At 35.4% G+C, this 15,763-nt stretch overlaps 1 protein-coding gene across 1 annotated transcript; it reads left to right on the forward strand.

The window, feature by feature from the left end:
• Positions 1-13,524: 13,524 nt before the first annotated feature.
• Positions 13,525-15,546, forward strand: LOC135951221 (neprilysin-4-like). The gene has a single exon (XM_065500827.1). The coding sequence runs from the start codon at positions 13,535-13,537 to the stop codon at positions 15,464-15,466; it is 1,932 nt and encodes a 643-aa protein (XP_065356899.1). The 5' UTR covers positions 13,525-13,534; the 3' UTR covers positions 15,467-15,546.
• The last annotated feature ends 217 nt before the right edge of the window (positions 15,547-15,763 follow it).

Raw genomic sequence — 15,763 nt, forward strand, 5'->3', positions numbered from 1 at the left:
ACATTTTATAAGAAAAAGCAACCGCGTTACATAACTTTTTTTGTAAATTTTAACTTTCTAAAAGAAAAAGCGACATAAAAGTATATAAAATGTATATTAAAAATTATATTGATGTTAATAAAGCAAATAAAAACAAAGAGCTGCTGTGCTGAATTGTTTATTTTATTTTCCATCTGTTTGTGCTTTGGCATTTTATACTTAGGTTTAACTCACCAATGATGCTCAGTTAAACCTAGATTATATAGCATATAAACAATAAGTGAGAAACACAATTTTTAGTTTAATTTAGGTTTAAGCGAAGAATGTAGATTATCTCTATCCCAGAAACTAGCTCTTAGTGTGACAATTAATAACATAACTAGCAACGTGACTTGTTATTTTAACACCTGCATGTCTTAAACAGTGGTCAATTGGCCCTTTTGGATTAAAACTTGACTGTCTGCTAGTTGGTCCAAAGTAGTCAATACATTGGATTCACTTAATGGTTACATAAATTCAGTTACCTAACTGGTTACTTGATAAATTACATTACTAGTTATTTTAACATGTACGGGTACTAATTGATCTTAAATAGTCAACTAAAAATACATTTCATAGACCATTGGTAGGCAAAAAGAGACATTTAATTTGTGTGCTCTTTTGGGTAAAAAATAAAATATCCACAACAACATCAAGAAACTGAATGAATTGTGTGTATTTTTACGCTCTATTACGCTCTTTTGTTCACATTCGGGTTGTTTGACGAAAATCATTGTAACCTGAACAATATGAACGCCTACCATGGTCATATACTGTTCAATAACCGATTACTTGTAAACAACCCTTCCTCCAACTCTCTACTTCTCTGTACTTCTGGTGAGTAAAATAACTACTTTCTAAAGTGCAGTACAACATAAACGTTTAAATTAGCTACACTCTTGATTATTTAGAGACACTTAAGTGGCAATTGTCTTAACGCTAGATTACCTGGGATGTATAAAGTAATCAATCATATTCTCTATGCACTACTTGTCAAATGATTCAAAATATATAAATTGGAGTCAGCCAAGTGATCAGACATTAGTGACAATTACTGTCTATAAGCGATACATTGACTACTTGCTTAACTGCTGGGTACACATTCGTACTATGTATCTATGTGAATTGTAAGTCTTTTATTTGTATAATTTTTGATCATCATCATTGCCATCATTGCTGATGAAGTGATTGTGATGTCGATGATTCCAATGATGATGTTGTCGATGTTCATGTTTATGGTAACAGAAACATAAAAGGAAATCAAATACGAAAGTGATAGAGTGATGGAGATGGAGAGATGAAGAGAGTCCTGTTATTTCTACTGTTATGTTGACCAATACAAATATTTACTTTGGAGCAACAACATTGATTGTATTTTCTTTTTTGTACAATACTTTAAAAAAACGTTTCTTGTTAACTTGTTCAAATGTTGTGTATATATGTACAAGTAAATGTATTAGGGTGATTCCTGTAAAAGACATACATCCGAAACTCTACTGTCAAATACCTAACTTAGTTGTGAAAAACCTAAGAGGTGAAAATGTTGTGAAAATGTGAAAACAGTTATTGTGGTTGTTTTCGGGTCTTCCCATGTAAGATTGCACCGTTCTAGTTCCTGGATCATTGAACGTCCTCATATACTGTTTGGCCGACCACGGCTTCTTAAGCATTGAGGATTCCACTATAGCACCATCCTAGTTATCAGGATTCTTTCTGATAGCATGGCCGATCTACCATAATTTCCTACATTTTATTTACGTTAGTATGGGTTCCTCGTCGGTATGGTTCCAGAGATCCGTGTTGCTGATGTTGATAGGCCAGAATATTTTGCATATGTTTCTGAGGCACTTGATAATGACTAATACCCCTAGCTTTTGCATGATGGTGGTCGATACTATAACCAGGTTTCACTTCCGTACAACAGAGTAGGCTTCACACATACCTTGAATATTCTAAGCTTGTATATTTGTAAGCTTCTGCATGCTGGTTTTAGTCTTTCGAATGCTTCTCTCGCTTTATTAAGCTTGTTATTTATGTCTGTTTCAGAGCCGCCATTCGTTGACACTGTACTGCCCAGATACTAGAAGCTTTCTACGTATTCAACTGGTTGGCCTTGTAGCATGTTGTTATCGGTGCTAACGTTGTTAACTCTCATAGGTTTGGTTTTCATGATATCTATCTGAAGTCAAACATTGCGTCCTAATCTCTCCAAATCTTTTACTTTTGTTTGCATATTGAACATATTGTGCGAGAGTAGACACATATCCAACTTCTCCAGTTGGCGTGAGAGATTCCATTTTATTCCTCTTCTAAACAGACTTCACTCATGATGTCAACCAGCACTATAGTGAATAGCAAGTTTTACTCCAGCGTTTGTGTGAAATTCCCGTTATGAAGAACTGAGAGTTCTGATGATTCGATATATTATGGGAGTTCTTCTGATGGTATCGTAGGCTTTCTTGAAATCTACGAACAGTAGGTACAGGAGAGTAAGCCATTCTAGGGATTGTTCTATTATAATGCGTAGAGTGTTGACCTGGTCCACACCGCACCTGTTTAGCCGGAAACTTGCATGTTCATCTCATAGATTGTTCTCCATTTTACTTTGAAGTCGTCCCGGTATTATGACTGCTACTATCTTGTGCTAAGCAGAGTAATTCCTCTCCAGTTGCTGCAATCCTTCAAGATGCCGTTCTTTCAAGTTGGAGGTAGCCTTTCCTCCTCCCAGATTGATGTTATATGCGGTCGTAGAAGTTCAGCTGTGGCTTCAATGTGAACCCGAATAATTTCAGCTGGTATTCCATCATCGCCTGTTGCCCTGATATTTCTTAATTTCCCGACAGCCTCCTTTATTTCACTTATACTGGGGGGCTGCTTGATATTCTTATGATATTTTCTGCAGAGCTGTTGCTTAAAATTTCATTGTCCTCAGTAGTTATATTTGAGGCGACGCGTCGCGACTTTACTAATTTGAGCAAGTATTTCACAACGCCTACTGCCCTGTTATTTTTTTCACTTCCCGAAAGCCTCCTTTATCTTATTTATACCGGGGTACTGGTTGACATTCTTATGATATTTTCTGCAGGGCAATTGCTTTCAATGTCGTTGTCCTCAGTAGTTGCTAATTTCTTAGAAATGTTCTCTCCATCTTTGGATCTGTGCATCATTGTTTGTTAATAGTGCACCACTGCTATGAGCGACTGGTTGGCTCCTTTTGATTTGTGAGAGAGTTTATCGTCTGGTATAGTCTTCTCATTATTTTCTGACTAGCCACTGCTTCTGCCGACATTGCCAGCCGTTCTAGCAACTCCCTTATGTCACTTCCTGCAGCTCTCTCTACTTGTGTGCCAGTTGTTGTAGCAACATACACAATTTTACAATAATCAATCTGGGTGTTCTAGGGGTTTTGCATTTTGTTCAATTCTAAGAAATTGTGCTACTTCAACAGGTTGGCTGAAAAGTTAAATATGTTGGGGTGTCATGAGGACCCCAACCACAGGCTCGGAATATGTTAAAGATGGCAGGGTCTATGTGGGACCAAAAGACGTTAAGTCAGTTGCTCCATCCTGATCTAAGTTGTACCTGAACGACTCTTGTTTTATGCGGCTGAATCTTTCAGCGTCTGCTATCGGTGGTGGGCGACCTCCAAGTACGACATTCATATGGTGTCCTGCTACCGCGGAATTGTGGAATCGTCTCTCTGAATGTCGTTCAATGCTTCCATTTACTATCGGCGATCAAATGGATCCTGCACACAACTTTGTATGCTCTCCTCGTATTTCCGAGGGTCCTGTCTGACATGCCTCGGGGCAGACTCCAACTGTGTGATGTTGAAGACTCCTCCGATGATATCTGAGATGGAACTGTTGCATCAACATGACGTTGTGTTCCTTGACCGGTAGAACCTCGGCCTCCTCGTTAAGGTGGTGTTCGGAGGTGGTTTGAAGATAGCCTGTGACAGTCCTTAAGGCTGCGTTTTGACAGCCTTGAATATTTCTCCACTGAGTATCACTCAACGAAGGCGACCACACTGGAGCAGCATAGTTTAACACTTACCGACCAATCGTGTTGTAGGTAACTAGCAAGGTTTCTTTGTCCATACCACAAGTACTAGTGCTTTGAGGACCTTGTTCATATTTCGAAGTTTATGCATGATTACAGTGGCGTGTGTGTTGAGGAGGTAAAAAGGCTATCAAAAGTGACATCCAAAATTTTCGGGTGTTTCACTTTCGGAATTTGTACGCCGTCGACCATGATGCCTTAGTTTTACCTCCTTTGTCCAGGTGGTAAAGAGTGTTGCCGATGACTTCGTTGGTTATAGCTGCAGGTTACGTGCAGTGAAGAAATTGTGGATTTCGTTGAGATAACTATTTACGAAACCGCAAAGCTCATCAACGTTGTGACCTGTCGCCAAATTGGTGCAGTCCTCCGCATAGGTGAATACCTCCACACCCTGTGGGGGCACTAGGAATTTAGAGAGGTAGACAGGGCCCCCTGAGGGACTCCTTGTTTAATTCTACGGGCTTTTGAACATTTGTCTTTAAACTCCACGAACAACTGCCTGTAACTTAAATATTTTACTATCCACTCTTCGTGTTGTTGGGCATTGTGGACTGCAGATGTCCTGGAAGAGTGTGGCGTCCACGAACAACTGCCTGTAACTTAAATATTTTACTATCCACTCTTCGTGTTGTTGGGCATTGTGGACTGCAGATGTCCTGGAAGAGTGTGGCGTGACTGACTGTGTCGAAGGCCTACGACAGGCCTTCTTCGCTACAGGTGAAAGTACTTGTGAGCCAGTAGTTGGTACTACTGTCTCAAATTGTTGTTGTTGTTTAATTGCAGCTTGAGTTTAATTCTTTGAGAAACTAGTTTCCAAGTGTCATCAGATATTCAAGCTTTTTTTATGGTTGCGCTATACCGAATGTTTCTTCTGCGACTCGGTTATATGTTGCTGTGATATCTTTCCATGAGTGATTTTGGTTTATTACTAACTTCTTTTGGCCTGAATTGGATGCTATGGACACCAACGACATGTGATATCAATAGAACGGCGCAACGTTCCACACAGCTCATACCACTTTGTAGCGATTTAAGGGCATGGTCATCTCGTGTCGAGATTATGTGTACAATCCACCGAGACGTGCAATTTGACCCCGTCGGGCATTTTTTTGTGGGATTTTCTTAAGTAAGTGCCAACCTAATATTTAGGTATTTGTGTTTGGTGCAAGTTTGTTAAGACTATAACAATATTTTCATATTTTAGTAACTTAATATTGGATAAAAAGGTAAATTATCTTGGGTTCTACTAACAGCATATGACAAAATATGTTTAAAATCAATAATCAATTGATATAGTAGTTGTAAGTATAAGTAATAGTGAGTTAAAAATGAGACAGAATTAAAAATGGCCTAAACTATAGAAATGTTATAAGTATATTAAAAAAAAGACAATAGAAAAAGACTTCCAATTAAATTGGAAAAATCGAATGTAAATTAGAAAAATTAAACAATTTTAATAAAAAGCTTTGCTTTTGCTATCTAAAAGCGTAATGGAAAAACTATAAATTTTACCTCTTTAAAAAAAATCCAACCACCAACGATCCTTTGATACCACTTGTACTCCTTTCAATTTATCAAATACCCTTTAAATTTCATTATCTGACTATTATAATAAATACATAAATTAATATTAATAACTGGTACCATAAATTATTCAAGATTTATTTAAAAAAAACTCCAAAAATATCCAAACCTTTTCAATAAACTAATTATTGCTCAAATATTAATGTCATACTATGTACAAACTCTAGAACTCATACATTTCTGGCAAGTATTGAGGGCTTTTTATGCTAGTGTTTTCCTGTCATGTCATAACAATTTACATATTTATGTTTTACATATGTATCTGTAAATACAAACATATGTAGGAAAATATATGTAAATGTATATATACATTTAGTTATTGTACAACAAATTTACATAGTTCATAACCATAGTTCTAGAGGGTTTTTTTTCTGTTGTATTTTTAACAAATATACAGTATTTTTGTTTTAAATAAAATGAATTTTAATGATTATATAGATGGGTGTGTGTAGATATAGGCAATAGAAAAAATTGAAATATGAAGGTGATGTGTGAAGTGTTGAGACTTTAAAATAGTAATTTAACCCAAATAAATGAAGAGTTAGTTAAATGAGTTTATATCTATTGGACATCTGCATGATCAAAATTAAGAGGGTATTATGCATTTATTCTGATGTTGGTAACGCCCAAAAATATTAGTATATTCTTCATAAGCTAAATTTCTTATTCTGCTGGTTTAAATTTATTTATAAAAGTGCTTAAAATTTCCTTCACAAAACACCCTCGCTTGTATCTACATTTCCTATGTTATGCTTTAATGAAAAATTACATTTAAAATTTAAATTTAATAATAAAAAAAAGAGACAAAAACAATATTTTTGATATACATTTATGTATTTTCAATAATAGGAAATGCAAATTACTGCATATTTTATAAATAGCTGAAAAATTAATAAAGTAGTTTTGAATATGACAGCAAATGATTGTTCGCAGGAAAAGTAAAAGTTCAATTATTATTGGTGGAGGTTCCAAAAAGTCTTAATAAAAAAACACGGTTTTAAAAATCGGCAAACACCACAAATTATTTGATTTTTTTTTAAGATAATGAACATTCTATATTCTATCCATCGATTAAAATTTAAAAGTTTCGGTTTATTGGACATTAGTTCTGAAAAAAAGATTTAAGGCGGACTAAATTATTTTCATAATCTTAAACTCGCTGGTGCTTACTCACTTTTGAGGGTGTGTATAGATTAACTCAAGGGAATCCAAAAAAGAGTTCAGTTCAATAAATATCATCTTTGTCAACAACAATGCACTAATGATACAAAAGCTAAAGAGCTTTTATCGACTATCATGCCTATCTAAAGGTCCAATCAACAGAGGCTGGTCTGCATGCGGTCTACTGAGAGGTCACTTGAATTTAAATAATATACTCTGTCTGTCTCTCAACATTTGGTTGTATCAAAAGGATCTCTCAAGAGTGAAAACTATTGCCGTCTAATAATCGTATCATATTTTCACATTTATTGCAGAATAGTAAACGTTCCCAAGAATATAAAGAGAATTCACTAGAGTGCCAAAGATTTCAGTTCAATAGTACAAGAGCTCTTCGTTTGGATGTAGAAAGGGCCTTCAAAAACTGGTCTTAAAACCAGAGATATCACCATAATTCTTAAAAATAGCGAAAGTTTGAAATAAGTTAGGCCTGGAACAACCTAAGTTGGGATGATCTCTACTCTGCTATGGCAATATACAATGTAGGAATTAAAGCAGTTTTTTATGTGTAAGATGTTATGTTGATGGCTCCGCAAATGTTTCTGGATGTGATTGCGGATATGCATTGGGAATGCTCAGTAACCGATTTAAGATGGCTAAGGTTGCTTACTATTGTCAAAATATGTTTCCGAAATATCCAATTTTCCATGAAATTTCACCACGTAAAATGAACATGCCATCAAATCGATCGTGCAGAATGTTGAGTTACCCTGCTGAAACCACCACATGTCGTTGGTGTCCATCTCATCTAATTCAGGCCAAAATGAGTTGGTAATCATCGACCTATGGCGCTCGTTGTTGACGGTAGTTCTCAAAGAAATATGGACCGTGACGTCGATAGCCCAAAATCTACATCAAACAGTGACTTATCGGGGATGCATTGGACAAATTAGGTAATTTTGATTGTTGACGTAGCCTTTCATTCAGAAATTGGCCTAATCGCTGAAGATGCTTGTTTGATGAAAATTAGGTTTTCTGTGGTTGTTTGCCTTTAGCTCCTGGAACAGTTGAATTTTGTCCAGGACCAATTCCCGACTAAAAATTCGTTAAGTTGTCGAGTTCTTCTGAGCTACGCGTAATCGAATGAATAGGATTCTCCTGCATAGTCTGACGTGCAGTGATGATATTTTTGACAGATCTAGAGTTTCGTCGGTGTTGATTCGTTGGTGACTCAACCAGTGTATACCACATTACAAGTAGTCTTCTTGCGACTATAAAATTGGCGCGCGGAATATTGTCCGAACAGAAAATATACTAAAGCCAATTCGATAGATGCAGCTTCAACCATAGAGCTGTTATCAACAGTCAGAGTTCAGAAGTTCCTATGGAAAAACGCTTCATAAGATATCGATGATTGAAGCTAAAATTCTCTTATAAAAGCAACCAAGAGTCAAACTAAATTTCAGTAGCAACCAATATTAAAGTTAAAATTCAATAAGTCAATAAGTCCGAAACTTTTTGAATTTTCCGCCTTTTACTTCGACTCCTTTCAAAATTTGAACAAGCTGCGTCATTTAGTTTGTGTTTTTACAGCCATTGATAGCAGATTACCAAGTGACTTGAGAAGAAAATGAACAAAAATTAAATCCGTGTGCTCATTAAGCATTATTTTTTGCGGAAAAGAACCATCTCAAACCAAGGACAAACTTGATTAATACTATGGGAACTCTGCACCATCAATTTCAATGGTAAAAATGTGGTTTACTGAATTTCGTTGTGGCAGTACAAGCACGAAAGGTGCCAAACGTTCTAGATGCCCAGTTGAGGTCTCTACACCCGAAACAATGGAAAAAAATACGATATGGTTTTGACCGATTCGAGATTTAAAGTACTAGAGATTGTGGAAGTCTTGACTTAGAGGTTTCGGTTTTGAATGATCACTTGGCTGCACACTTGTTGCAGTTCCCATGGCAAAAATCCATGAATAAGGCTACGAATTGCTCCCTCATCCACTCTATTCTTAGGATTTAGTGCCGGGTTACTATATCTTGTTTCCAGACCTAAAGAAATGGCTCGCCGGAAAGAGATTTGACTCCAACGTTGAAACCATCTCACAAAAAATATCTATTTCGATATCCTGGAAAAATTGAACAAAGTATATACAGAACTCAAAACAGACTATGTGCAAAAATAAAATTATTGTTTATCCATGTCAAGAGCAATCTTTGCTTGGAATTAATACATTGATCTTTAAAAGTGATGGTGTATATGGCAACTGCTAAGCAACATTAAATATAACATGATTTACGGGGATCTCGGTCACATACTAATGGTCTTTCTACACTTAGACGCCTTACAGTTTTACTTGATACTAAGTTAAGTGTAGAGATGCCAAACGGGAAATCCCGGGATTTCTTAAATCCCGAAGCCCGGGATTTTTTAATGTTAAATTCCGGGATTTTCCAAATCATGTTTTTCATAAATAAATAGGGGAAATTGTAATTTTTGTGTTCCTTTTTCATGCTTTTGGACATTCTACATGCCCGAATATCGCAAAGTGATTTTCAGCAAAGTTGTTAAACTCAACACCTGCTACAACATAGTTAATAAAGAAAAGCGGTATTTTTGGTTTTCCTTGAGTGGGGAAAATCAATTCTTCTGGAAAATCAATTCTTCACCTTTTTTTGTAAGTTATCTAACAAAACTCAATTTAAATCCTGTTCAAACGAAATCGATTTTATCTCTGATGAGGAGCTCGAACTGAATGAAAATATTTCGATTGCTCAAAGGCTAAAAGATATTATTAATAAATGTAAAAAACCCAAAATAACAATAACGAAACCAAGTTATAATGTAGATTTGCAAGAAATAGATCATTTTATTTCTGAAGGAACAAAAGGATTTGCAGATTTGTTATAAGTATTTGCAAAAGGTTTTGCCAATGTGAGAGATTTAATTATGATTATGATTTGATTGTCATAAAATATTTTAACGTGATTTTTATAAACTTATATGGGTGCTGTGGCCAATTATGTACCGATATTCACAAAATCCAGTAGTATGATTGCTGGATACAAATTACTGATCTGTGCGTAATTTTATTTTGATATCGATTTAATTTAAATCCTTCTCAAGGTTAATATCTTTTTCGAAAATGGGCCTTATAGGGGAGCTATGACCAATTATCGGCCAATCTGCGTAAAATTTGGTGCAGTGATTTCTATGTATATGAGTATTAATTTTGTCAAATTTTAGCATGATAAAGGTATTTATAAGAGATTTATGAGTACTTAACTGATTTTCGGAAGTGGACCTTATATGGGAGCTATGGTCAAATATGGACCGTTATTCACAAAATCCCGTAGTATGATTTCTAAGTATAAATTATGGATCTGTGTAAAATTTTGTTTTGATATTGATATTTTTTAGATATTTATGTAGGTTAATGTGTTTTTTGGAAGTGGTCCTTATATGGGAGCTATAACCAATTATCGGCCGATCTTCATAGAATTAGATACACCGATTTTGGTATATATGGGGACTATATATGACAAATTTCAACTTAATAGCGATATTTATAAGACATTTATGCTTATTTAAGTGATTTTCGGAAATGAACTTTATATGGGGTCTACGGTCAAATGTGGGCCGATCCACAAAAAATTTAGGGTTGTAATTTTCTTAAGCAGGAAACTTATTTTTCCTGAATTTTGTGTGGATACTGCAATTTTGTAGGCATTTACAGACCATATAACCATATTTCGGGAAGAAATTTGTATGGGGCTAGGAGAAATCATGGACCGATTCTTATAATTTTCGCCAGAGTTAGTCCCTTTAATATAAAAATAACGTGTGTATAATTTTATGGTATTATCTGCAATATATTTGCACAAATAACGAAAACTATGTTAAAATTATCATGTTTTTTTTAGGTTGTCTCACATTTTGGTTCATAACTCTGGTTCCACTAAACCGTTTTTGCTGATTTTCAATACCAAACTGCTTAGGAGAACAATAAACATTTTTCTTGCAAGTCTACCAATTTTGTTTGCCTATTTTGGACATGAGCGTGTTTTACACAGACAGACGAACAGACGGACAGCCAGGCGGACATGGCTCAATCGTCTTAGAATTTCATAAGGATCAATAATATATATACTTTGTTGGGTCTCAGAATGACAAACTTTTATATACCCTCATTCACCACTTATGGTGGTGGAGTGTATAAAAACTAAAGGAATGACGTGTTTTGGGCCATAAACTATTATATTGTTATAAACTAAAGCATACTTTTAGGCAGCTTTAAAAAATTCCTTTCTAAATTTATGTAAACTTTTTTTTGGCGATTTTGATCTTGAAGATGAAGTTTTTATACCCTACACCACCATGGTGCGGAGGGTATTATGCGTTTGTGCAGATGTTTGTAACGTCCAAAAATATTAGTCTAACACCCCCTCAAAGTATACCGATCGACTTAGAATCACTTTCTGAGTCGATTAAGCGATGTCCGTCCGTCCGTCTGGTCGGCTGGCTGGCTGTCCATGTAAACCTTTTGCGCAGAGTACAGGTCGCAATTTTGAAGATATTTTGAAGATATTTGGTACATATTATTTTTTCGGCTCAAGGACCAAGCCTATTGAAACTGTCTGAAATCGGTCCACTATTTCACCTAGCCCCCATCAAATGTCCTCCCGAAATTGGACTTTATCGGTCATAAATGTTTAATTTATATATGTATCTCTACAAATTCCGGTCCAAATAAGTTTTATATACACAAAATTCATGTCACCAAATTTTGTTACGATCGGTCCATAATTAGTCATAGCTCCCATATAGACCCGCTTTCGAAAATCACTTTAACGTGCTTAATTCGCTTAAAAATGTTGGTAAACACACAAAATTCAACATAGTTAACTTTAATATAGACATAAATCACACGACCTAATTTCATGGTGATCGGTCCATAATTGGTCATAGCTCCCATATAACTCCACTTCCGAAAATCACTCAAAAATATAAATTATTGAAATTTTAAAAGAAATTTTTTTTTTGCTCTTTTACTTAGTGTAGGGTATTATATGGTCGGGCTTGACCGACCATACTTTCTTACTTGTTATACCCTACACCACCATAGTGGGGAGGGTATTATGCGTTTGTGCAGATGTTTGTAACGCCCAAAAATATTAGTCTAACACCCACCTTAAAGTATACCGATCGACTTAGAATCACTTTTTGAGTCGATTAAACGATGTCCGTCCGTCCGTCCGTCCGTCCGTCCGTCCGTCCGTCTGGTTGGCTGGCTGGCTGTCCATGTAAACCTTGTGCGCAGAGTACAGGTCGCAATTTTGAAGATATTTCGATCAAATTTGGTGCATATTACTTTTTCGGCCCAAGGACCAAGCCTATTGAAACTGGATGAAATCGGTCCATTATTTCACCTAGCCCCCATACAAATGACTCCTCGAAATTGGACTTTATCGGTCATAAACGTTTAATTTATCTATGTATCTACACAAATTTCGCTCCAAATAAGTTTTATATATACAAAATTCATGTCACCAAATTTTGTTACGATCGGTCCATAATTAGTCATAGCTCCCATATAGACCCGCTTCCGAAAATCACTTTAGTGTGCATAAATCGCTTAAAAATGTTGGTATACACACAAAATTCAACATAGTTAACTTTAATATAGACATAAATCACACGACCTAATTTTATGGTGATCGGTCCATAATTGGTCATAGCTCCCATATAACTCCACTTCCGAAAATCACTCAAAAATATAAATTATTGAAATTTTAAAAGAAATTTTTTTTTTGCTCTTTTACTTAGTGTAGGGTATTATATGGTCGGGCTTGACCGACCATACTTTCTTACTTGTTTTTGATTTTATATGTTCTTTATGACAAGGGCCACAACTTTGCTTCAGAGAGTAAATCGAAATTCCGAACCGTTTCCAAGATATGAGCCTGAGAAAATGATCACTTTTTTGCAAAAATGTCACCGAGGCCCATATAAAAAGTGAATGACTTTGGGCAAAACTGGGAAACACGGCCTTTTTTTTGTATGCATTGGAATTTAAAAAATATAAATTATGATAACGTTCCTCCATCTTATTCAGTTAGGCTACTTTACTGAAAACAAAAATAGCAAGAGTTGTTGTACTCTTTCTATTTTTAATTTCACAAGAAATTTCGAACACAAAGATTTACGCCTTAACCTAGTTTCTTTAAAATTTCATCAATATTTCTACTTCCCTAACAAAAATTTATTTGTAAATCACATATACATCAGGCAGACCATTAAAAAGTCATTAACATAAATTAAGACTTTCTTAAAATTATGTCAAACATTTCTAGCTAAACTGGCATTAAATGAAGTGAGAAGAAAAAAAAAGTATTTTTGGGACAGTCAAGTTCATTATCAGTTCATAAACCTTCAAATAATATGGAAGAGATCAGTGGAGAGGTGAAGTTTTAAAAGATAAGACAAGACTGGCAAAGAATTAAAGACATGAGACATGATTTTTTTTAAATGTGAAAATCAAACTGATTCTAAATTAGTAACAAATTTTAGAGACAAGTGAACGGTACCAAAAGCAATGAAATAAAAAAAAAGATTTTTGGAATAAATAATTGATTAAAAAGAAAATAATAAAAAACTAAGTTGAAGCTAAATTGAAAATTTGATCTTTTTTGAATATAACAAAATGCTTGATTTGAAAGTATTAAAATTATTGATTTTATGTATGTGCTTCCAATCCAGCTTGGCCCGCTCCTGGCCTCAAAAAAACATTAACCGTAAACTGTTGCAGACCATGAAAAGTTTCATGCAATTCCATGTAAATCCCTGTGAAGATTTCTATCGATATGCCTGCGGCAATTGGGAAAATTTACTGCCCCATAACATAGACTATTTGGATACCATTGGCAGTTTGGAGTACGAAATCAATCGCAAACTAAAGGACATAATTGAGCAAAGAATTTTGAAACACAAAAAGGAAACCCATCAAATTTACCACAAAGTAAGAACATATTATGAAAGCTGTAAGCAACAGCAACAATTTTATGCCAAAGAGTATTTAAGAATAATAAAACCCACCGAGGAGGATCAATGGCCAGCAGCAGATGACTTGTGGTTGCCTGAAAAGAACTGGAATATTTGGACTTCTTTGGGCCGTCTGCAGGCAGTGGGTTTCAATGGTTTCCTAATAACCCTGGATATGAAAAATCGCAATGCCACACATTTTCATGTGCACATGGATAAACTGCAGGAGTTGGGTTTCACCGGCTATGAGCAGACACTTTTAGATGAAATGGATAATTCTTTGAATAAAAAATCGCGTCTATTGTCACAAAATATCCAAAGTTTTATAAGGAAATTGGCTGCTTTGCATAAAACCCACAACCTTAACTATGCTGAGGAAATGAGAGTGGAGGAACTACAACGTAAAGTGTGGCAATTGGATTTCAAAGGCTATTTCTCTGCCATATTGGGAGCAAATTCCCTGGAACATTTGCCTTTGGTAGTGGCAAATTTGGACTATTTTCGCAAGCTAGGTGATTTGGTGCAAAAGACCTCATCGGAGACTTTAATACACAGCTTGAAATTAAAGTTTTTGGGTTTTTTGGAAAAACAAATGCCCCGATCTAGCTCGCCCTTAAAGTGTCTGCAGCATATGCGTGATTTAGTGCCTCTGGCCATGGATTATATATACGAACAGGAATTCTATCAATATAAACGCAACGCCAGTGACTTGGTCATACAAAAACTATTCAAAACCATGCAGCAGAAATTTGCCCATATTATAACCGAACATTCACAGGAGTTGTCTAACGAGGAAATGGAATTTCTCTTGCAAAAGATCCATTTAATGAAACTAAATATTGGCAATTTGCCCTTAGACACAGATGATAGCTATTATCATGAATATTTTGCTTCCTGGGAGGTGTTTGAGGAACTTTTCTATTGGAATCATTTAAATGCTTTGCAGCATCAGCGCACCGAAAGATTTAGCATGTTAAACTTGCAATGGTTTACTCCCATACACACCTACTTCCATTGGCCCTTTGGTTCACCCGCCTATCAACCCTCTGCCAATCTTTTAATAATACCTCATACCTATCTGCAATATCCCATATTTCAGGCCGACTTCCATGAGCTGTTCCTCTATGCCGAATTGGGCAATACTTTGGGCCATGAAATGTTGCACGCCTTCGATACCAATGGCCTGCAATACGACAGCCAAGGCAATCCTTCCAGTCTTTTAATGAAAACTCTACCTGATAAGCAAACTTTTATGCACTCTCTAGAGTGTCTCAACAAACAAAGACCTTCCAGTTTAAATGAGAAAATTGCTGACTTTAGTGGCTTCCGCTTGGCCTATGATTCATATTTTCAACGTCAAGATGTAACCAAGTTTCGCGATGAACCCTATTTATCCAATAAGCAACTGTTTTTCATTAAATTTGCTCAATTCTTTTGTGCTGTCAATCCCAAGCGTATTTACTATGATGACACCCATGATACACCGTTTATAAGAGTTCCCCAAGTGGTCAACAATCATCCAGAGTTTGATGAGGTCTTTGGCTGTAGGCGAAAAGTGGGCAAGGTTTTGCTGGAGAAGTGTAATTTGTGGTAGTTTAGCAAGCTTTATTAGAAATTTAGTACAAATTGTGTTTAAGTAATATTAATAGCGTAATGTAATGTATTTAATGTAAGTTAATAAATTAATGCTAATAAATATTTATAGAATTCTTTTTAAAATTATTAATAAACAAATTAAGAAAAAATTCTTGAAATTTTAAAAAATTTAAATCTTTTTGAACTTTTTATTTATGAATATTTTTATACCCTTCACCTTCGTGATAAGGGTATATATAAGTTTGTCATTCCGTTTCTAATTTCTACATTTTTCATTTCCGACCCTATAAAGTAT

This window comes from Calliphora vicina, chromosome 2 (assembly GCF_958450345.1).
Source record: "Calliphora vicina chromosome 2, idCalVici1.1, whole genome shotgun sequence".
Lineage (NCBI taxonomy): Eukaryota > Metazoa > Arthropoda > Insecta > Diptera > Calliphoridae > Calliphora > Calliphora vicina.

Coding starts and splice junctions, on each gene's coding strand:
- LOC135951221 (XM_065500827.1), top strand. CDS start 13,535: ATGCTTGATTTGAAAGTATTAAAATTATTGATTTTATGTATGTGCTTC.